Source organism: Lynx rufus, unplaced genomic scaffold (assembly GCF_022079265.1).
Source record: "Lynx rufus isolate CCGP_SWC_20201006 ecotype Redwood Valley unplaced genomic scaffold, mLynRuf1.p SCAF_25, whole genome shotgun sequence".
NCBI lineage: Eukaryota > Metazoa > Chordata > Mammalia > Carnivora > Felidae > Lynx > Lynx rufus.
The window spans coordinates 3,698,098-3,720,670 of record NW_025814840.1 but is presented as its reverse complement, the minus strand read 5'-3'; the positions used below and the strand labels follow the sequence as shown (position 1 = coordinate 3,720,670).

Genomic DNA, 22,573 nt, shown 5'->3' with positions numbered 1-22,573 from the left:
GCTTTAAGCTGCAAGGCTGCTCGCTGTAGAGTTTGATAAGAATTTGTATTCTGGAAAAAATCCAGTCATTTTCATGTGCCACGAATCTGTATTCTTGGGAGGAATATATCGACTTCAAAATATATATATATGATTAGTATCTGATTATGAAAAAACTTTCTTTTTTTTTTAAATTTTTTTTTTTTTCAACGTTTATTTATTTTTATTTTTGGGACAGAGAGAGACAGAGCATGAACGGGGGAGGGGCAGAGAGAGAGGGAGTCACAGAGTCGGAAACAGGCTCCAGGCTCTGAGCCATCAGCCCAGAGCCCGACGCGGGGCTCGAACTCACGGACCGCGAGATCGTGACCGGGCTGAAGTCGGACGCTTAACCGACTGCGCCACCCAGGCGCCCCGAAAAAACTTTCTTAAGAGAAAACATGGTGCTTGATCTTCTAACAAGCAAATGCAGTGAAAATGAATTAGTATAATAATTATAATCATTAACCACAAATTAAATGTTTATTTAGGGTTTATTCTTCTAATTTAGCTTAAAAGATTTGTAATGTACTCATAATTATTTAGTAATATGTCACTATGTAATCTTTAGACAATGTTTCAGAAACTAAAGTAAAATTAATTGACACATACATTTTATATGTATATAAATATACATAGGTGGATATACATGCATATATTTATACAAGAATATATATTTACATGTTATATAGGTGTATTTGTATGTATGTGTTATGTTTTATACACATAAAAGTTTATATGAAAATACATGTATACAAATATTTTTACTATGTTACCACATGTTAATTAATTAAATTTTTTTTTCCCAACGTTTATTTATTTTTGGGACAGAGAGAGACAGAGCATGAATGGGGGAGGGGCAGAGAGAGGGAGACACAGAATCGGAAACAGGCTCCAGGCTCTGAGCCATCAGCCCAGAGCCAGACGCGGGGCTCGAACTCCCGGACCGCGAGATCGTGACCTGGCTGAAGTTGGACGCTTAACCGACTGCGCCACCCAGGCGCCCCTAATTAATTTAAATTTAAACTAGTTTGGGGTGTTTGGGTGGCTCAGTCGGTTAAGCTTCAGACTTCGGCTCAGGTCATGATCTCACGGTTCGTGAGTTCGAGCCAGGCATCGGGATCTGTGCTGACAGCTAGGAGCCTGGAGCCTGCTTGGGATTCTGTGTCTCCTTCTCTCTCTGCCCCTCCCCTGCTTGCACTGTCTCTCTTTCTCAAAAATAAATAAACATTAAAAAAATAAGAAATAAATTTAAACTAGTTTATAAGTTAAACTAGAAATAGTTTACCTAAATAGCTTTTTTACAATAAACGTTGAAAAAATTTTACAATAAATGTTCAAAGGCATATTTAACTGAAATCTTGTGTAAATAGTTTTTTTTTCTTTAAATCAGAAACTGAAGGTACCAATAAAGAGCTAGCTCACTTACGTAGTTTATTCTCAAACCATCTTTGGTGGATGCCCAGAAATTTTAATTTACAACATCACTTTTTTTTTTTAAATTTTTTTTTTTTTCAACGTTTATTTATTTTTGGGACAGAGAGAGACAGAGCATGAATGGGGGAGGGGCAGAGAGAGGGAGACACAGAATCGGAAACAGGCTCCAGGCTCTGAGCCATCAGCCCAGAGCCCGACGCGGGGCTCGAACTCCCGGACCGCGAGATCGTGACCTGGCTGAAGTCGGACGCTCAACCGACTGCGCCACCCAGGCGCCCCTACAACATCACTTTATCCACTTACCTATATGCACCTCTTCCGTGAGCTCAGCCAGATTGCATTATAAAAAGTTAAGCGTGGAGGCTTAAGGAAAAGGTTTTATAGCTGACGTAGGTACCTGTTTACTTATGGATTTGGCTTTCATTTTTTTTCACCAAGATTAGCAGCCATCCTATTGACTTCCCTCTGTGTGCAGGAGCCACGCTCAAATCACCCTTTGATGGAAGTTTCTCTGTGAGGGAGTGGCCCACTCCCAGGAGAGGATGGGTTGCATGTGTAATGAGGTTTCCCTCCTTTTTAAGAAGCACTGCAAAGAGGGAGTGGTTAGGGACCCAGCCTGCCCCTGGCCCCTACATGGAGATTCAAATTAAACCTCTCCCACTTGCTATCTGTGTCTCTGTGGAAAGTATTCAACTTCCAATGTTGCAGGGGACTCACTGGTGCAAGGGGAAAGCAGTCAGACCTACCCCGAGGGGCTCTGTGAGAAGTTAATTAGCACCCAGTAAGTGTACAACCCCCAACAAATAAAAAAGAGCAGCACAAAGATTAGTTATTTGTCCTGGTTGTCACAGAAGCCCCTCACAGTGAGTGATTGCAAGCCCCAACCCAGGTACTTGTGGATGTTTCTTCAAAAGCCTGGCTGAAAGGAACCCATAGGACTGTGGATGCCCACAGGGATACAGCACAGCTTTCCTGATACTCTGCAATATGTCCTCTGTTAATACAGACCTTAGAGACCCCACCCACAGCACGTCCCAGGTGCTGTGCTGAGAACCACGGACCACTTCATACATCACACATTGTACATTCTGTGATGTTCCACAGGATGGAAACATCCCCTTCTCTTCTGGCATTTGACTCAGAAATGGTTCTGTCTTCCCACCGCAAGTCCCCCCCCCCCCCCCGCCAATTTTTAACTGATTCTGTTCCTTTTGGTCTGTTCTTTGGTTTGCCTCTTTCACTTTGACCCTAAAATGATGAAAAGCAAGTTTGGGAGCACTCTACCAATCTGCAGGGCATGGTCACGGCCTCTCTCTGCTCATCTTACTCAACTCCCTCCATTTCTTTTTATTCTGCTTGCTTTATTTTTATGACTCATATGACACGTACTTTACCTTTTTAAAAAAAAATAATGCTTATTTTTGAGAGAGAGAGACAGAGACAGAGCATGAGCAGAGGAGGGGCAGAGAGAGAGACAGGGAGACACAGAATGTGAAGCAGGCTCCAGGCTCTGAGCTGTCAGCACAGAGGCCGATGCGGGAGAACCCATGAACTGTGAGATCACGACCTGAGCCGAAGTCAGATGCTTATTAACCTGAGACACCCAGATGCCCCTACCTTGTGTTGTTGTATGAATCATTGTGCCTCAACTTCTCTTTGCAAAGGTGGAACATTGAAAAAATAATTTAATGTGGCATCTCATACAGTTTCGATAGAAAAGAAAGTATCTAAAATACCATTTGTGTTGCTGCTGATACAAATGGGATTTTCTTACATACGCTTGTAGCTGAATGTATTTCTTATGTTAAAAAAAGCAACAGCACAGTCAGAGGTAAATTGTGCATGAGCTGGAGGAAGTTAGGAGGAGAACCATACATGTAGCTAAGAGAACACAGGTGTGGGCTCTTGCTGGTTGGGTCTCCGAGTTGAGGGGCTGCACAATAAAATGCTCTATTTACCTCCCACCACTGGGTGGGACTGATTTTAAAAAATAATAAGCTGTTGTCTTTGGCAAAACTTCTGCACCATAAAACTTAAAAGACTATGATGGCACAAAAACAGACACTCGGATCAATGGAACAGAATAGAGAACCCAGAAGTGGACCCACAAACGTATGGCCAACTAATCTTCGACAAAGCAGGAAAGAATATCCAATGGAATAAAGAGAGTCTCTTCAGCAAGTGGTCCTGGGAAAACTGGACAGCAACATGCAGAAGAATAAACCTGGACCACTTTCTACATCATACACAGAAATAAACTCAAAATTGATGAAAGACCTAAAAGGAAGACAGGAAGCCATCAAAATCCTCAAGGAGAAGGCAGTTAAAAACCTCTTTGATCTTGGCCCCAGCAACTTCTTACTCAACACACCTCTGGAAGCAAGGGAAACAAAAGCAAAAATGAACTATGGGGACCTCATCAAAATAAAAAGCTTCTGCACAGCAAAGGAAACAATCAGCAAAATTAAAAGGCAACTGACAGAATGGGAGAAGATATTTGCAAATCACAGATCAGAGAAAGGTTTAGTATCCAAAATCTATAAAGAACTTATCAAACTCAACACCCCCCCCCAAAAAAAATAATAATCCAGTGAAGAAATGGGAAAAAGACATGAAGAGACACTTCTCCAAAGAAGACATCCAGATGGCCAACCGACACATGAAAAAATGCTCAACACTGCTCATCACCTGGGAAATACAAATCAAAACCACAATGAGGAACCACCTCACACCTGTCAGAATGGCTCACATTAACAACTCAGGCAACAACAGATGTTGGTGAGGATGCGGAGAAAGAGGATCTCTTTTGCATTGTTGGTGGGAATGCAAGCTGGTGCAGCCACTCTGGAAAACAGTATGGAGGCTCCTCAAAAAACTAAAAACAGAACTCCCCTACGACCCAGCAATTGCACTACTAGGCATTTATTCACGGGATACCGGTGCACTGTTTCGAAGGGACACATGAACTCCATGTTTATAGCAGCGCTATCAACAATAGCCAAAGTATGGAAAGAGCCCAAATGTCCATCGATGGATGAATGGATAAAGAAGACATGGTATATATATACATATCTATGTATATATGTGGTATATATATACATATATATGTATATATGTGTATGTGTGTGTATATATATATATACACACACACACACAATGGAGTATCACTCAGCAATTAAAAAGAATGAAATCTTGCCATTTGCAACTACATGGATGGAACTAGAGTGTATTATGCTAAGTGAAATTAGAGAAAGACAAGTATCATATGACTTCACTCATACGAGGACTTCAAGACACAGAACAGATGACCATAAGGGAAGGGAAGCAAAAACAATATAAAAACAGGGAGGGGGGACAAAACAGAAGAGACTCTTAAATATGGAGGACAAACTGAAGGTTACGGGAGGGGTTGTGGGAGGAGGGATGGGCTAAATGGGTAAGGGGCATTAAGGAATCTCCTCCTGAAATCATTGTTGCACTATATGTTAACTAATTTGGATGTAAATTCAAAAAATAAAATTAAAAAAGAAAACTTTCAGGAAAAAGAAAGACTATGATAGAAAGAAGAATTTTTAAAGGAAAAAGTACCCACTATATATTTTGAAGACCTTTAGAAGCAACCGTGATTCACATTTTAATGGAGACATATCATATGTAACAATCTGTACCCTGCATCCATTTTCCAGTTATGTTCTATTTTGCGAGCAAAGGCTCTGAAACATGAACGGAACTCAGTGGTGTGATATTTGGGAAAAGTAAAACAGAGATTATAATACTCAACTTATTTCTGCTTCTCTAATTTCCCAACTATGCTCCCAATGATTTTTTTTTTTTTATCAAAAGCTAAGTTCAATAGGAAGCTGGAAAATACCTTTCTTCACTGTTTTTGTTAATGGATTTCACCTTTGGAGTATGAATAGCCACTTTCCCTCAAATCACAGGATGGAATATACCTGTATAAATTAACCTTTTCTTTTATTAACTTTTATATAACTTTTCTTTTATTAACTTTAATACTTATGTTAGTAAGTATTCAAATTCTTTATGTATATACATATACATATGATCTGTGCTATATGCATAAATGCTATATGTAATATAGCACAGATTGTAAGTTAAAACAAGAATATTAGACAATATACTGGTACCTTCATTACAATGGTCTCTTATGGATTAAACTGATTTCCCCCTCAATCAAAACCCTATTCTTCAGGCTTGCTATTCTCTTAAACAGGAAACCTCCTTCAATACAACTTTATTTTTTAACGCTTCCACTTTTCTCACAGAGCAAACAAAGGCAATAAAGAAAATGTCTCTATCTGCTCCGAATCTCAAAAAATAGCATTTTAAATTGATCTTCCATGAAAACAGATTTTCAGCTAAGGAAGAGTCTACTTATCTCTTCTTGAAAACAACAGCTATAGCTCAAATATTTCAAACGCTTTTTTTAAAATACAAACAAAATCCAAACATCCCCCATGGAATTATAGGAAGTATTTTGTTTATTTGTTTTGGCTTTCTTTTCATCGTCTCCGAAGGTTTGAGTGTCAATGAAAAAGCAGAAAAAAGATAAGAGACAAAAGTACTTGTATGTCCATATTGCTGAGGAAGATGGGGACATGGCACAAATAATATATTTAAATTTTCTATATGACAAGTGTCAGGTGGTAAGTATTAACTGAGAAACACCATTTATTTTCCTTTTTACTTTTTGTTTCTTCCAACAGAAACTAGTATAGTTTTGACTATAAAGATTCTGAAATGGGGCACCTGGGTGGCTCAGTCAGTTAAGCGTCCAACTTCAGTTCAGGTCATGATCTCACGGTTCGTGAGTTCAAGCCCCACGTCAGGCTCCAGAGCCTAGAGCCTGCTTCGGATTCTGTCTCCCTCTATCTACCCCTCCAATGCTTGCGCTTCTTCTCTGGCATTGTCTCAAAAATAAACTTTAAAAAATATTAAAAAAAAGATTCTAAAATGTGTTAGTGAATGATGGGTATTGTGACCATTAAAATATGAAACAAATCTATTGAAAGCAAGACATCAGCATACATAATGTTTTACTGAATTACTATACGATGGTATTTTAAGAAAAAGTGAAGTCTAGTTGACAAGTCATTTGTTTTTGGTTAACTGTGCATGTAGGAAAGTATATAGTTGACCCATATATAACACTGAGCAGCATGGTTCCACGTATATACATGGAGCTTTTACAGTACAGCACTACAAATGTATTTCTCTCCTTTATGATTTTCTTACTATCGTTTTCTTTTCTCTGACTTTATTGTTAGAATGTAGTATATGATATGTGTAACACACACAATATGTGTTAATTGACTGTGTTATTGGTAAAGCTTCCAGTCAACAGTAGAGTATTATTAGATAAATTTTTGGAGATTCAAAAGTCAAATGTGGATTTTCACCTGTACAGCACCCCTGAACCCTATGTTGTTCAAGGGTCAAGTGTAATATGAATGTGGAGAATGCATATAACATGAAATAAAAAAATAAAAATTTACCCTAATACATCAGAAACATATTATCAGAAACAAAATACTAAGTACCGTGAATTTGAGCCATTTGGACACAAGTTTAATCGTTAGTGTAAATAATATATTCATTTTCTGCTATGATAGCATATCTTCAAATGAAAACTAAGAATTCATATAAAATAGGACATTTTGACCCTCACAAATAGGACCCCAGAAATGAGAGTACTGAAGCACCCCTCTTTGTAACTATGATTCCATGATGTCAGCTCAATACTGACACTGGGATAATTTAAAACTTTGCTGTATGACCATGCAATACAAATTCTATATTTGTATAGAAATGGAATTCAAATGTCTATACTTTCCCACATTTCAAGGAATTAAGCATTAAACATACTACTACAATATGTATGAATAACAACATCAGATAGTATGCTATCAAAGTCTCACTGCATTCTGGGCCAACTTCCATTCTGTAAAGAATTATCAACACAGTAAGTTGAAAATAAGTACTTTTCTTGCAAAAAGAGATGACTTCTCCTTCTCTACCAAAATGAAGCCCCTAACTGAGTATTTCTGAGAAAAATAGCAGATGAATTTCCTTTGTGTTGAAACAATGAATCACCAAGACTGACTAAAACCAAAGCATATTTATGTGTTCTAAAGAATCATGAATTGTACCTTAAATAGTAAAAAGTAGCTCAACATTTTATGTTGAGTTTGTGTTTTATTTTTATGATCGGCTTCAATTTATTTTATAGCTCTTACATGACTAATTCGGAAAATGTTGTCTCCAAAAGTTGTACATGGAACTGTCTGTGCTTCATTGTGATAAAAATTAGATCACTTATGATCATTCTCTGTTGATAAGCTCTTCAACTTTGACCACATCTTTGTGCTAAGTATACTTAAAATCGGCATGTGATTGCCGATACTTACAACAATTTAATTTAAAATACAGCAGATAAGAAAGACTACACAACTGAAAAATCTCTCAGATATAATAATATTCCATATGTTCCAGCTGGACATATTTTTGAAACAGCTTGCAACTGGTTTTATAGGATAATACCATACCTGACGTATATAATACACTCAGTTCATGAGGAATAAATAAGACAAAAGAAAATAACCTTATTGCAGGGCTAGGGAAGTGGCCATGGTGAGAGGAGGTAGATAATGGAGTTTCACTTTATCACTGAGTTGAGAAATCAGCAGGATGAAGACGAGAAAAGGAACTGGCATCATTTATTGTGGGGAACCAAATCTTGCTAAATAAAGTCGACTGTCTCCAAGAAGAGAATACTGTGACCTTCCCACATATCGTTTTATCAAAGTCTTCAGTGGCCAGGTAAAGAAATTTTTATTTTTTCCATTTGCTAAGACCCCAAACCAAGGAATTTTACAAATTTTATAGACTGCATCTTCAAAATATACCCTTCATATAAACATCTCTCCTGCAGCTACCTTAACAACAGTCCAAGCCCCGGAGATCTCTCCCTGGACTCATAGCTCCTCACTTTGTCTCCCACTCAACAATATTTAAAAACTTAAGCCAGAACATTATTTCTCTGTGCAAATCCTTACAGGCAACACCGGCCAAAAGAAATATAATGCAAATCACATGCAAATTCAAATTTTTTAGTACCCACATTAAAAGATTAACAATAAAAATGGTGAGAATAATTTTAATATATTTATTTCACTCAATACACCCAAAAAATACCATTTCAGTGTAAAATCCATCTAAAATTATTAATGATATTGTCCTTTTATTGGGCGGGGGGCTACCAATATTTTTAAATCTGGTGTATATTTTATACTTAGAGCACCTTCCATTTGGACTGACCACATGTTAAGCACTCATATGCCTCACGGCTACGATATCAGACTAACAGTTCTATGGACTTTGTATCTTGCACAGGGTAAAATGTTAAATCCTTCAAGTGGCCCATGATATCCCATATAACTCACTTCCGATCTTGATATGACAACAGTCTCCTCCATCTGGGTTTTCACATCAGCAATGTCCTCTCTCTGGGAAAACTGCCCCCACCCCCACACATCATGGTAACCACCTGGCTGTCTCCCTTAATTCCTTTCTGCTCTGATTTCAGCTTATCACAAGGCTTTCCTCCATCAACCTATGTGAGACAGGACCTTTCTTCCATAATTTCATATTGCTACATATTATATATGAATTTATTATTATTCTATTTGCTGTTTTCCCCCCATAGAATGGAAGCTCCATGGGAGCACAGACTTTGCTTGGTATACTCATGCTTCCAATACTTACAACCGGTAACTACTTTTTATTTAATTAATAGATTTCCAGCATTGCATATGGATATTAGGACTTAGAGAGTTTAATTGGCCAGAGACCTGCCACCTAGTCACTGGTGGGTGGGGCTTGAGCCTAGGGTCCCTTCAAGAAGAATCAACTTCCTGGGTGAGGGTGGGGAGGGGGGGGAGTTAATATATCATTTAGAATTTTACATGAGATTTTCTCTGAAGTGTTTTCTTATAGGAATCTGAATAGAATAAATAAGCATTTGTTTTTTCTATTCAGAGAGTGTAACACTCCAAATTAGGAATTTGCAAGTTAAAGCATATAGGCTAACTAAATTCAGGCTACTATCTGTTTTTGGAAATAGAATTTTACTTACATAAGTATTGTTATTAAAACCATTGATTTAAAATTATTGTTTTTAAATTTGAAATTACTGTTAACACTTAAAAAAGTATAATGGAAAGGGGTGCCTGGGTGGCTCAGTCGGTTAAATGTCCGACTTAAGCTCAGGTCATGATCTCAAGGTCCGTGAGTTCGAGCCCCGTGTTGGGCTCTGTGTTGACAGCTCAGACCCTGGAGACTGTTTCAGATTCTGTGTCTCCCTCTCTCTCTGACCCTCCCCCATTCATGCTCTGTCTCTATCTCAAAAATAAGTAAATGTTAAAAAAATTTAAAAAAAAATTATAATGGAAAGAAATAATGTAGTAAAAACCAAAATTTAAGTAACAGTATAAACATTACAAAAATCTCTTTCAAATGTATTAGTCTATTAACATTAATATTTATAATAGGAATATCTGTCCCTTTATAGTGTCTGCACCTCAAAAGCAAGGAGAGGGTAAAAATGATCAAAGCTAATGTGTTTATTGATCTGTCTTTCCATTTGACCTTTCCCCTCAACACCAGTCTTTATTACACTGATTTAAGAAAATGTAAGTGTGAGCATTTACTGTTTACTGTTTCACAGATTCTCTTCCCAAGAGATTTCATAATTCTCATCCTAGAAATGTGTGTCTCGGCTAGATTTCTGAAGTATGTTTTGTAACCTTAATTCAAGGAGCCATAAATTAGTGACACAGACACATTTCAGATGCGGTATCAATATTTCATGGAGATGGGCTCTCCTACGCCAAATCAATAACTACTTCAATAAAGTCTACGGTCGCTGAATTTTCATATCGTATTTAGAAAGTAAGAGAGATGTTTGAGCAACTCTGTGACCTTAATTTTCAATTCCAATTCATGCTGGAACACAGTATTTCTGAAACTCCTTGATGCATACTCTTCAAAAAATGCCATTTCTGCAGATTCTTAAAGATTTAAATTTTAGAATCCCAACCTTCTTCTATTCATTTGGGCTTCATGATGAAGTGGATGGAGAAAGGAGACATGGAATCCAACACTTCCCAGCTTCCTCTTCACACACTACTGCCAGTCCTTTGCTGGTCATAGCCCGGTTTCCCCATCCTCATCCTTACAGCCCTGCCCCACCCCTTAACCTCAAGCATTTGTTAAGTCAGAGCCCACAAAGAGATAAATCCTAAATTTAACCTAAAGTACTTGAGAACATAGACATGAAAGGGCCACCTGCAGCCACAGATTCTCACTGGAATTTGCTGAATAAGTTAATACAATTTAAAAGTAACATGTTTCATTACAAAGGGGCGTTGGTCTCCCATAAATTCCCTAAGCCCCAAGTAACAAAAGTAGTAAAAAACAAAACAAAACAAAACAAAACAAAACCTCAAAGTGTTCAGTAGAGCCATTTATGCCAGGGGCATGGGGAATAATCATTACCATCACTATAGCAACGCTCATTTACAAGGAGCATTCTGTTATCCAGGCATTGTGTTCTTGGCCATCAAAGGATACTGACCCCCTTTGCAAAATCTTCCCCATCATGAAATGATTGTATTAGGTCATCAAATTTTTATTTTATCAACCCTCCCGGTTTGTACTGATTTCACACTTGCCAAGAAAACTATGGATTATGATCTGGCCTCATTTATGGGTCTGTCTAAAGGAAGAAAAAAAAAAAGTGATGATCATATGGAATTTAAGTTTCCTTCTTATGGATAAAGATATACGGGGACTATAGAAAATGTCTTTGATGGGGGCACCTGGGTGGCTCAGTTGGTTAAGTGTTCAACTTCGACTCAGGTCATGATCTCATGGTTTGTGAGTTCGAAACCCTGCATTGGGCTCCGTGTTGACAGCTCTGAGCCTGGAGCCTGCTTCGGATTCTGTGTCTCCCTCTCTCTCTCTGCCCCTCCCCTACTCATGCTCTATCAAAAATAAATAAACATTAAAAAAAAGAAATAAAAAGAAAATATCTTTGATGGTAGTGTGACTTGCCATCTAAGAACGTCTATAGGAAACAACGTGCTGGTTAGTCTGGTCACTGGAACAATAAATTCTTGTTTTATTGAACAAGCTGTCCTTCTGTTGTCTACTTCAGTTACTGTGTATTTTTATTCCTCCCCTGGACACTAAAGGGTGTTTGGTGCTTCATCAGGCTGAATCAGATCTAACAGTCCTTATCAGGACTACCAGCAGCTTTCAAAAAGGAATCAAAAAAACTACAGACCACAGGATTCCAACCATACGACATTCCGGACCAGGCAAAACCAGAGAGACAGTAAAAAGAGCGGTGGTTGCCAGGGGAAGAGATGAAAGGAGGGATGAAGAGGTGGAGACACAGGACGTTGACAGCAGTGGATCTATTCTGTGTCCCGTACAGTGATAGGTAGAGGCCGTTAGCCATGAGTTCAAACCCACAGTGCGCACACCGGCAAGAGGAAACCTCACGTGGACTATGAGTTTAGGGCGTTTACGATGTGTCCATGTCGGTTTGCTACAAAGGCGCCACTAATTCTGAGGCACGATGTTGACAGTGAGGGAAGCTGTGAGTGGGGGGCACTTGGGAATCCGCTGTGCATCTTCTGCCTAGTTTCGCTGTGAATGTAAAACTGCTCTAAAAAAAGTCTATTTTTTTAAAGGGATCAGAAATTTTTGTGCTTCAGAATCTCTAAATTAACACAGATTTTTAAAAATTGACACTAAGGAATTAGGCATGTGCCTGCTATACTATCCTATTATCCAGAGCACTCTGACTGATTCATCATCATAACCAGCGAACGCTCAATAGAAGAAAGAAATCCCAACATTCACTATGAGAGTCTAGATCTTGATTCTGTGGCCCTGAATGATTCAACCACATAACTGCTGACAAATGATGCTATACTGCCTAAATTTTATCAAACACAACACAGGATTGACATCCTTGTTCCAATTTTCTAGACGAGGAAGTGTGGCCCTAAGTGCTAAATCTCTTGCCTGAAGGTCACACAGTTATCCTAAGTTTCAAACTGGTCAGGTTGAACCCGTAATCTGAGGTCCACACTAAACTACCCTCTGGAAAAAACTGGCATCTCTATCTTCACACTCCTGACTGGCTCACTAACCTCGTTGTTAGAATACCTGCTATTTACTGAATATTCACAATTCTCACTGCCCTACACGGCTTATATTATTTAGTTCTTCACAACAATCCCACGATATAAGCTTCACCAGCTTTTGTGAACAAATGATAAGACATGGTAAGGCCGACTGGGGAAGACCAAGGCATCTTGATCGTGTTCCAAAACTGATATGTGACACGAAGTCTAAGCTCCTTTCACAGGAATATATTTCTTTCAAGACTAGAAAGCTGTCTGTTCTTTCTCTTTCAGGTCTTCCTTTCCACTTAAGAGGGGGGGAAATCATAAAACTGCTATGAAATCATACTTCTACATTGCCATTTCTTCAGTTTTCATAAATTTTGTCTTGATATGAGAAAGGGGAATCATGATTTAGCTTGTATAAAATTTCCATTCAATAAAATGGATAGGGTGCCTACTACATAACTTGAATGACAGCAATGAAAATACAGGACAGCACCCTATCCTCATGGAACGTATACTTCGGTGGGAAATTGACGTAAAGTGAAAATATTAGTTAATGCTTTGAAGACAAAGAGAGCAGAATGAAGGGTTAGAGGTTGAAGATGGTTGTACCATATTTTGATGGTACAATCAGAGAAAGTCTGCTTCCATAGATAACATTAAAGCAGCTAAGAGACAGGCGTGATTCTAGATTTTTTTCAGGTGTAAATCAGCGATTATTTTGACCAGAGGTTAAGTGTACATAAACCCCTTCTGTAGCGGTAACCCAGACACTGAATGATTGATATTCCAAGCATAAACATTGAGAATCCTCTTCTCCACAGGACATTGTACATGGCGCTCGAAGGTTAAGTTTGTGATGTAGTAAGAGACAATTGTTACAGAGCGCATGCTTTTATTACAGAAGAAATACTCAGGCATGCATTAAGCTTTTCTTATTGTATACGGCACATGATTACTAAAAGTTTCGCCGTCTGACATCTGAAGCTGCTTCTGGCAACTTGGAAGTGAAAGATATTTTGCTAGAGAGAGGCAGTGAGAAATTGGTACCTGCCACCCTGAACTCAAGGGAAGACGCAGAATTAACAAATGAGTGTCCATCTAAAAATTATGAAATGATGGCAGGCTAGGTTGGCTGGCTCAGAGTGAACTAGTAAAGACATTTAGTAATCTTTTAGAGCATTCAGAATATCAGAGAACTGTGGCTTCATAAATAGTCCCAACTTTGTCTGATTCAACAATGACATGTTTGGTATACACTGTTCAAAAGGCACAATGTGGCATATTTTCTAATATTGTCTAAAATTAGTCTCCTTGGTTTTTGAAAGAATAAGACTTGGCCATCTAGATCCATCACTTTGAGAAATAACATTCCCTGGGCTCACTGGATTGATGACTCAATGAGTTTTTTGAATCATTTGGGACTACAAAAAATCAAGATATATACTCTAATAATGACTCTTAAGGTTCCTTTCTTCTCTGCAGTGTTTTGAGGTTATGTTGATGCATCGGTCAAAGCATCCTGAATAACAGCATCATCTCACATCTAATTTCCATACCTCTTGGAAGGCACTCTCAGAATCTCCACGTATTTTAAGTGAAGCTCTCCATTTCAGGAAAAGGGTACACTGAATTATTAAGATGGTGTTTTATGGGTTTAATCTGAACACTGTAGTGATTAAAATGACCTAATGCAATAAAAATATAGCTATATGAATATAGACATATAAGTAAGCAAAAATCCATTACTCTGTAAGGTCTTCTATCTTTTTCTCCACCAGAGTCGGGGGCACGTTCGAAACGATCACCTGCATGTCCAGCTGGTTGACCACAGAGACCTGCAGGAGGAGAACCAGAGCCCGTTGAGAACTAACGAGCATTTTTATAACCCATTTCTTTCCTACTATGCATAGACCCAGTGGCTCCCCATGTTTCATTTAGGAATAAGTATCTTTAGTGAGACAACCGCCGTTAGATGTTGGGCAGGTGGAGATGGGTAGACTATCATTGCTTACTTAGAAGTAACAGAGCGCTAAGTGACTTCTACTCTTGTTGGTTTGTGTGGGTTTTTTTTTTGTTGGTTGGTGATTGTCTAAAGCATGAAGGAAAGCACATTCAGTTTTCTAATTGGGTTATTTAAGAACACTCAGGATAATGGAAAACACAGGTTTTACAAATCTCAGAAAAGCATTCATCCAGTGTGACTAAGAAGCTGAGATGTGAGTAGTTAGAATAATTCATTCCATGAGATCATTAGACAGCCTTCATGTCTGCTTCAGCAGATGCTGGGTTTGTTATGCCCTGAATACTGGCTTTGTGTATCATGTACAGCAAAGGTATTTAAATGTTTACCATTCCTAGATCTTATTTATGTTACTTTCCCAGTGCAGTGGTTAGGCAAATATTTCCAGAAATAAACAGGTCATTTTTGAAGGAATTCTGCTTACAAAATTCTACTTATAAAGACTTTTTAAAAACATATTTCTATTATTGTTGGGTTCAATCTCTGTAATGGATTAAAATTACAAGAAAGAGTCAAAAGAAGAAAAAGTAACATTTGTGAAGCACACATTCTAAAATCAGAGGTTGCCAGTGTACGTATTATTTCTAAGTTCTTCTAATTCTTCCTAAAGAACTTCTTAGCTTTCCTTTTTTTATCTATTTGTGCCCAGGTACTTTAGATAGTAGTGGCCAATAAAAAAATTAATGTAAGCCACACATACATGCAGATATGTAATTTAAAAATTTCTGGTCCCCACGGTAGAAAGATTAAAAAAATAGTGAAAGCCATTTAATAATACACTTCACCCAATATTTTAATAGATTATCATCCCAACACACAATCAATACAAAACAACTTATTGAGACATTTTACATTTTTTATACTAAGTCTTTGAAGCCCAGTGTGTACTGTATACATACTTAGAGTACGTCTCGATGTGACACGGCCACATTTCAAGTGCTCAGTAGCCACAGAGGACAAGTGACTAACACACTGGACAGCAAAGCTCTAGAAACCCTCACCTTCTCTTGCTGGTCACTGTCTCTCCTGACTGGTCTCTGGTGCCATCTCATTTTTCTTGAAAAGGAAGAGGCAGCTTAATAATCTTTTTTAGACAGCTTTGTATAGTCTTTGATACAACACCAAAAGTCAAGTGCTAGTCTGAGTGTGAAATTGAAAATCGGGTTTAGTTACATTAAAACACATTTATCTATCTTCCACTTTGAATGGATCTTTACCCACAAATGATGCTTTAATATCATGCATTGGTCATTTGGAAAATGCCGGTTCATTGAGTAACACAGATTCTTCAAATATTGAAACACTACATAATACAATATCAAGAAAAATGTCACATTCCTTAAAATGACCACTGATCTCATGGTCTTTAATAATGGGAAGCTGTCAGGCTCACACTGGTGACTGACTACAAGCTTTCCAATATTCTTTTTATCTTTAAAATTTATTTTACTTTTATTTACTTTCATTTTTTTTAAGTGTATTCATTTATTTTGAGAGCCAGAGAGTGCGCAAGAGCGGGGTGGGAAGGCAGAGAGAGGGAGAGAGAATCCCAAGCAGGCTCTGCGCTGTGAGCGCAGACATGGGGCACGATCCCACAAACCACAAGATCATGACCTGAGCTGAAGTCAGATGCTTACCGACTGAGCCACCCAGGCGCCCCCAAGCTTTCCAATATTCTACTTTGCGCTTGGAAGCTTTGATGCTATCAGTAGCCACAAATACTGTCCGTTGTTTTCCTTGAACTGACCGTCTCACTTCATTCATTTTTGTGTAAATGTCTACCAAATATTCAAGTCTGAATAAGCTTATTTTATCTCAAGTTATTTTTTCAAAGCAAAAGCTATTTCGTAAAAAAACAAAAACCCAGCCAATTCAGCTTACATAATAGTTCTCCTTCAGACTGCCCTCTACATCCTTAAACAACAGAAGTGTTCGAAGCATACTTCCCATTTCATTACACAACATACTGAAAAGGTATTTAGTCAAGAGTGGAGGTTTGTTAAAATTAATCAGTTTTACTGCTTACGAGTAAGGACACTCTTCAAGCTTTTTTTTTTTTTTTCCTGTTTATGTATGACTATGAAGGATACAGTGAAAATAGTGGTGCAAATGCAATACAGTAAAAAAGTCAAACAATGCCCTAGCAGTCTCATGAAAAAAGTTCTGACTCCACCAAACCCCAAAATGATTGGGGGGGGGCCCTCGGCACTCCATGGACCACACTTTGATAACTGCCAATTTACACTGTAAGACAGAGGTGATTCACCCATCGAATGGGCACTGGGTACCCTCTATATGTCAGGAATTATTCTGGGCACTTGAGATACATCAGGGAATAAAATAATTAATTAAAAACAACAACAAAAGCTATCCTCATGCAGTTTCCGGGTGGAAATACGAACATGAATATAAATCCACTGTAAAGAGCAAACAATTAAGAGGTGTGATGTTACACAGTCGGCTGCAATTCTGAGCTGGATGGTCTGAGGAGGCTCCAGTGTGAAATGCATCCTTGCAAATATTTGGAGGAGACGAGGGAGCTAGTTCGGAACACTGCAAAATCACAAAAGTGAGGGAATGTCTGCCTATTTGGGGAACAGCAAGTTGGCCAATATTACTGGGTCTGAAGGACTTCAATGGAGAATAGAAAATGATGTCAATGAAGGCCAGATTATCCAGGGCCTCATAGTCTTCTGTAATGACCCAGGAATTTCTCTGAAAGACCTGGGTGATAGGAAAAGCTTTTGAGCAGAGAAACAAGAGGACCTGAATTACCTTATAAGGGATCACTTTGGCTGCTATATTAACACCAGACTTGAGTAGGGGAAGAGAGGAAGCATGGGGGCAAGTTACTGAGTTTGTGAGATGACACAGGTGAAATAGGAGGGTGGTTTCAACCAGGCTCCAATAGGAGAAGGGTTGAAAAATGTGTAGATGACATATACATTTATATATATATACACACACACACACACACATATACATATATATGTTCGTCACACACACACATATATACATAACATTTACGAATACCACAGTATTTACTGAGGGATTCATTGTGTGCCTTAGGAGAGAAAGGAATCAAGAGCTTTTTAGTCTAAGGAACACAAAGATGATCTGGTCATCGAGTAAAACTGAGGAGATAGGGAGGGAGGGATGACAGAGTGAAGAGATGTGATGAAGAAGAGGAACTCAGTTCAGGAAACATTAAATAGGCATCTTCACCCAACTTTCCAGTGTGCACACAGATCTATGAATTTGCTGTTCAGAAATGATCTTTGGGGCCAAAACATAAATGTGATGTTCTTTAGTATATAGATGACATTTTAAAGTTCTGGTGACTGAATGAGTTTACGGAGTGAGAATAGACAGAAAAGAGAATTAATGTCTGACCCAGAAGAAACATCAATATTAAAAGGTCAGGAGAGGAAAATGAACCAGAAAGGAGACTGAGAAGGGACGAACAGTGGGTAAGAGACGACCACAGGATAATGTGGCCCAGAAGCCTCATAAAGGTAATAACCAGTCGAGTATTGCTGATGGTTCAAATACAATGACGACTGACATTACCAGTGAATTTAGTAACATGGAAGTTCTGGAGGAGGGCTTGGAGCAGAGTTATAATTAGAGACGGTTCAAGAGAGATTCCACAGCAAAAACCTAGAGCCCACCCCAGCAGTGAGTTTTTCTGGAAAGAGGAACATAGAAATGAAGTGGTATTTGGAAGGAGATGTAGGTCAAGAGGGTTTTTAACATCAGTTTGGAAGATGGAAAACCAGCACGTTTATGGGAATAATCCAATAAAGGGGAGATTGATATGGCTCTTGCATAAAAGAAACAGAAGAGCGGCTGAAGCGATGTCCCAGAGCTGGCGGGTGGGGATTGGGCCTGTTGTACAGGTAGAAGTAATGATAGGAGCATAAAGAACTTGTCTAAGTGAGCAGGGAAGAAGACAGAGCATACATTGGTATAAATTCTGGTAGATCAGTAGGATTCGTGGTGCGGGTTGTAGTAGTCGTCTTCTAATGCCTTAATTTTATCTTTCAGTGAAACAGAATGTCCATTACCCAGACAACAGTGAGGTCGAGAAGATACTGGAGGACTGCACAATAGGGGCTCTTGCAGGAGAGACGTGTGGAGGGACCAGGAAGCACAGTGTGGTGCTCACGTGGGGGCTTTTATCATTAATTTAAAGTAAGACTCTACAACTGTGTATGTTTCTGGAGACATACTCAGCATGACTATAGGTCTGGAGAGAGGAGAATGTTGGAATTATTTAGACTTATGGTTTTGCCAAATGAGTATGATGTCGGGAGAAAGGGCAAGGAAGTTGAATCCCTATGTGACTGAGGGCTTATGGTGGTCAGTGTTGTACTATAAAGCTAGTGTGCAGCAGAGAGAAACCATGAGGGTGGAGGGAGGCTAAATGGACTGAAGGTCCTGGAGGAGCCACAGAGTGCTGGTGTTAGCTGGGTATGTTCAGTATGACTTCCGAAGAGTGGGAGGTTTGAAATGGAGGTTATAGAGGGGATGCATTCACTGGTAATGGCAGAAATAGCTGGCTTCTAGTGGATGCAATAGGGTGGAGGGCAAAAGCACCAGAGAAGAGGCAGCCAAGAGGTTGTAAATTCAGGATACTGGAGGAATCATTTGTGTGTGTGAAACTGCCAAAAATCAGGACAATGGGATTGCTGGAAATGGTGACAGTAACCAGAAACTTAACTCACTGAGTGTGTTGTGGGGGGAAGACCCAAGGTTTGGGAGATCACAGCAACAATGTGAGAGAGGCAGTGAGTGACAGGCTCAGATGGGAGAACCAAGGCTGGATCTCAAGAAGAGGGAAGGTCTAGAAGTAGCCACGTCATGCTCAAAGGTCCCCCTCGGCCAGTGCGTGGTCTGAAGTGCGGCAAACAGAAACAGAAAAGGATTCAAACAGAAGCCAGCAGCATGAGGAGTGTCCTCTCGGGAGAACAGAGTCCCAATAAACAAGAAGGTTTCTTCTGAATTAAAAATCTTACCTTCACTCACTCCTGCTAAAAATTTTCCAATGCTTTCCCACTACTTTTAAGAAAAAGTTCCAGTTTGTTAACATGGCCGACGACCACCACATGAGCCACCTACTGCCATGCCCAGCCTGGCTCTCGGCTCTCATGCACTCTGCTCGCTCGCTGCTCTGGGCTGAGTACTATCTCTCCGGGACTCAGGCTGTCACAACTTGTCTTCCTTCTCGATTCTGGCCCAGGCCGTTCCCTCTCCATCAAAGCCTCATTTCTCCCTTTCTCTCCACATTCCCTTCTCTTGCCTGACAGGATTTCAGACTTATCATAAATGTTGTTTTGCTAGGAAGTTTTCCACACACACACACGGTAGTTTTAAAGGTATACTTTTTAATTTCCACACAATAGTTTATAGAGTCGAAATAAGAAACCCATAAACTTCGCATGGCTTATGTACATACTACAAATATAATCTACATAGTTATATTTTATTTATGTTATTGTAGTATTTTTTTATTTTAGGAGGGGGAGGGGCATGGAGAGGAAGAGAGAGAATCCTAAGGGGGGGTCCATGCTCAGTGTGGAGCCTGATGCGGGGCTCGACCCCACGCTCTGGGATCATAAGATAAGGAGTTGGACACTCAATCGACTGAACCCCCCAGGTGCCCCAAAGTAGTATTATAATTATAAATACTTAGCGTAATTACCCTAGTGGCTAATCTTACACCATCACAGTGTGCAGCCCTTTAACAGGAAGGGAAATAGCAACATTATTTTATATTAGGTTTGCAGATCTTAATTTTATCAAAAATCAGTGTCAACGTTAGTATCTTCTATGTCAAAAGCTTCCAGACTTAGATTGGCCTTTGTTTACCACCACTGCACTGTTCTAAATGGGGATGTTCGAACTTCATAGCCATCATAGTCAAGGTGGTTGGTCTTCATGAGTACCTATGTAGAAGAAAAACATTGATCCTGCTGTCTGCGTATCTGAGAAGGTTGAACTAGTTCAGAGAATTACATGTAATGGTGAAAATGAAGATTTAATAAGATGCAAACGGCAAAAGAAAAATTATACTTGATGATGCCTTTATGTGAGAAGCATTTCCAGTAATAATTATAACTTGTAATCATAGAAAAATCCAACTAGTCCACACCACCAGGTTGGTGGAAATTCCACAAGTCAGAAACACGGGTATTGAACACCTTGAATAAGCAGTAATATCAAACCACCCGTGAGTACGCTCTACGACTGAGATGGTGTCCAGCCTAAGAAAAAGCAGAGGAAAGCAATGTTCTTGACTGAGCCAAATATAACTTAGTCAAGAATCATCGATGCTATCATCAGGGATTTGGGTCAAATAAGGAAATTACATCTATTAGAGCAGAAATTTGCTTCAAAAAATTTCCTTTTATTTTCTTAATTACAAAAGGTCTAAAAGGAATTTAAGCATTAATACAAATTTCATACATTTTAATTTCTCCAGCACAACTCTGTGAAGTATTTAAAAAATTTTAAGGAGGGGCGCCTGGGTGGCTCAGTCGGTTAGGCCTCCGACTTCGGCTCAGGTCATGATCTTGCGGTTCGTGAGTTCAAGCCCCGCGTCGGGCTCTGTGCTGACAGCTCAGAGCCTGGAGCCTCTTTCGGATTCTGTGTCTCCCTCTCTCTCTCTGACCCTCCCCCATTCATGCTCTGTCTCTCTCTGTCTCAAAAATAAATAAATGTTAAAAAAAAAAAAATTAAAAAAAAAAAATTTAAGGAGCTCCAGCCAACTCTATAGTAAAAATGAGATCTGAAGACCAAATAGTAATCCAATACTTTAAAATTGCTGTCACAATCATATATAAAAAACATATCATGATGTAGTTCCCAAGTGTGAAAAAAATGCACAGCCTTAAAGCTATACCTTTTATATCCTAAGCTAGAGCTATTGACAACCTGGATGAAAATTAATTTAGGTTTTAGGAAACCTATTTGGATTAAACTTAAAAGGTCTATGAGTTGGGGCACCTGGGTGACTCATTTGGTTAAGCATCCGATTCTTAGGCTCAGGTCATGATCTTATGGTTCAAGCTCAATGTGGGGTTCTGTGCTGACAGTGCACAGCCTGCTTGGGATTATCTCGCTCCCTCTCTCTCTTCTCCTTCCCTGCTCATTCTCTCTCTTTCTCTCTCAAAATAAGTAAATAAAACTTAAATAAAAAAAATTCTATTAGTTGAAAGCACTGACCATGGGGTAACTGCACTCCAGTCCCCTAATCTCAACTTTCACCTACTTACCAGCACATCTGCCTTGCCACTTAGCCCCTGCCCATAGTTGTCAGTCGCGATGACTTGGAATTTGAAGTAGGACCTTCTCATGTTGTGGAAAAGCATAGCGGTTTTGATGAGCCCGGTATACGTTTCTACCACAAATCCTTCTTTTCCCTCTTTAATTGGTGGAATGATGAGTCGGTATGCCATGGCGCTATAATTGCCAGTATCTTTGTCAGTAGCCTAGGAGGGGAAAACAAAACAAAACAAAACACAGGGTATAAATAAGCAGGAAAAACATAGCCTGTATTAAAGGGCTTATTTCTGTTTGTAAGACTGATGTTCTTTTGTGATAATAACACAACACAACCCTCTTAACTGTCTATTGTTCTGGATATCATCGTGTAGATTATCAGCCTTTGTGTCCACAGGGATGAATGATAATGACTACCCAGGGTGAATTCCAAGGACACAGACACTAACCCGGTCCAGTCAGTGAATCAAGTGTTTTGATTGGCATGTCTGATGCATTCCACTCTGGGCTGGGATCCAAATTGGTTTAAGGATGGGATTGATTGTTTACCTAGCCATTGTCTTGTGTAATAGACACAGCTTGTGATAGT

General features: G+C 39.1%; 1 protein-coding gene across 17 annotated transcripts in view; it reads right to left on the bottom strand.

Moving 5' to 3' along the window:
- PCDH15 (protocadherin related 15) overlaps positions 1-22,573 on the bottom strand; it is a 789,181-nt gene that overhangs the window by 40,832 nt on the left and 725,776 nt on the right. For all 17 annotated transcript variants that reach the window (XM_047088664.1, XM_047088665.1, XM_047088662.1 and 14 more), the window contains 2 exons: positions 21,978-22,193; positions 14,427-14,515 (listed from right to left, as the gene is read on the bottom strand). In XM_047088664.1, the coding sequence (XP_046944620.1) occupies positions 14,427-14,515; positions 21,978-22,193 (305 nt within the window). The remainder of the gene's footprint in view (positions 1-14,426; positions 14,516-21,977; positions 22,194-22,573) is intronic.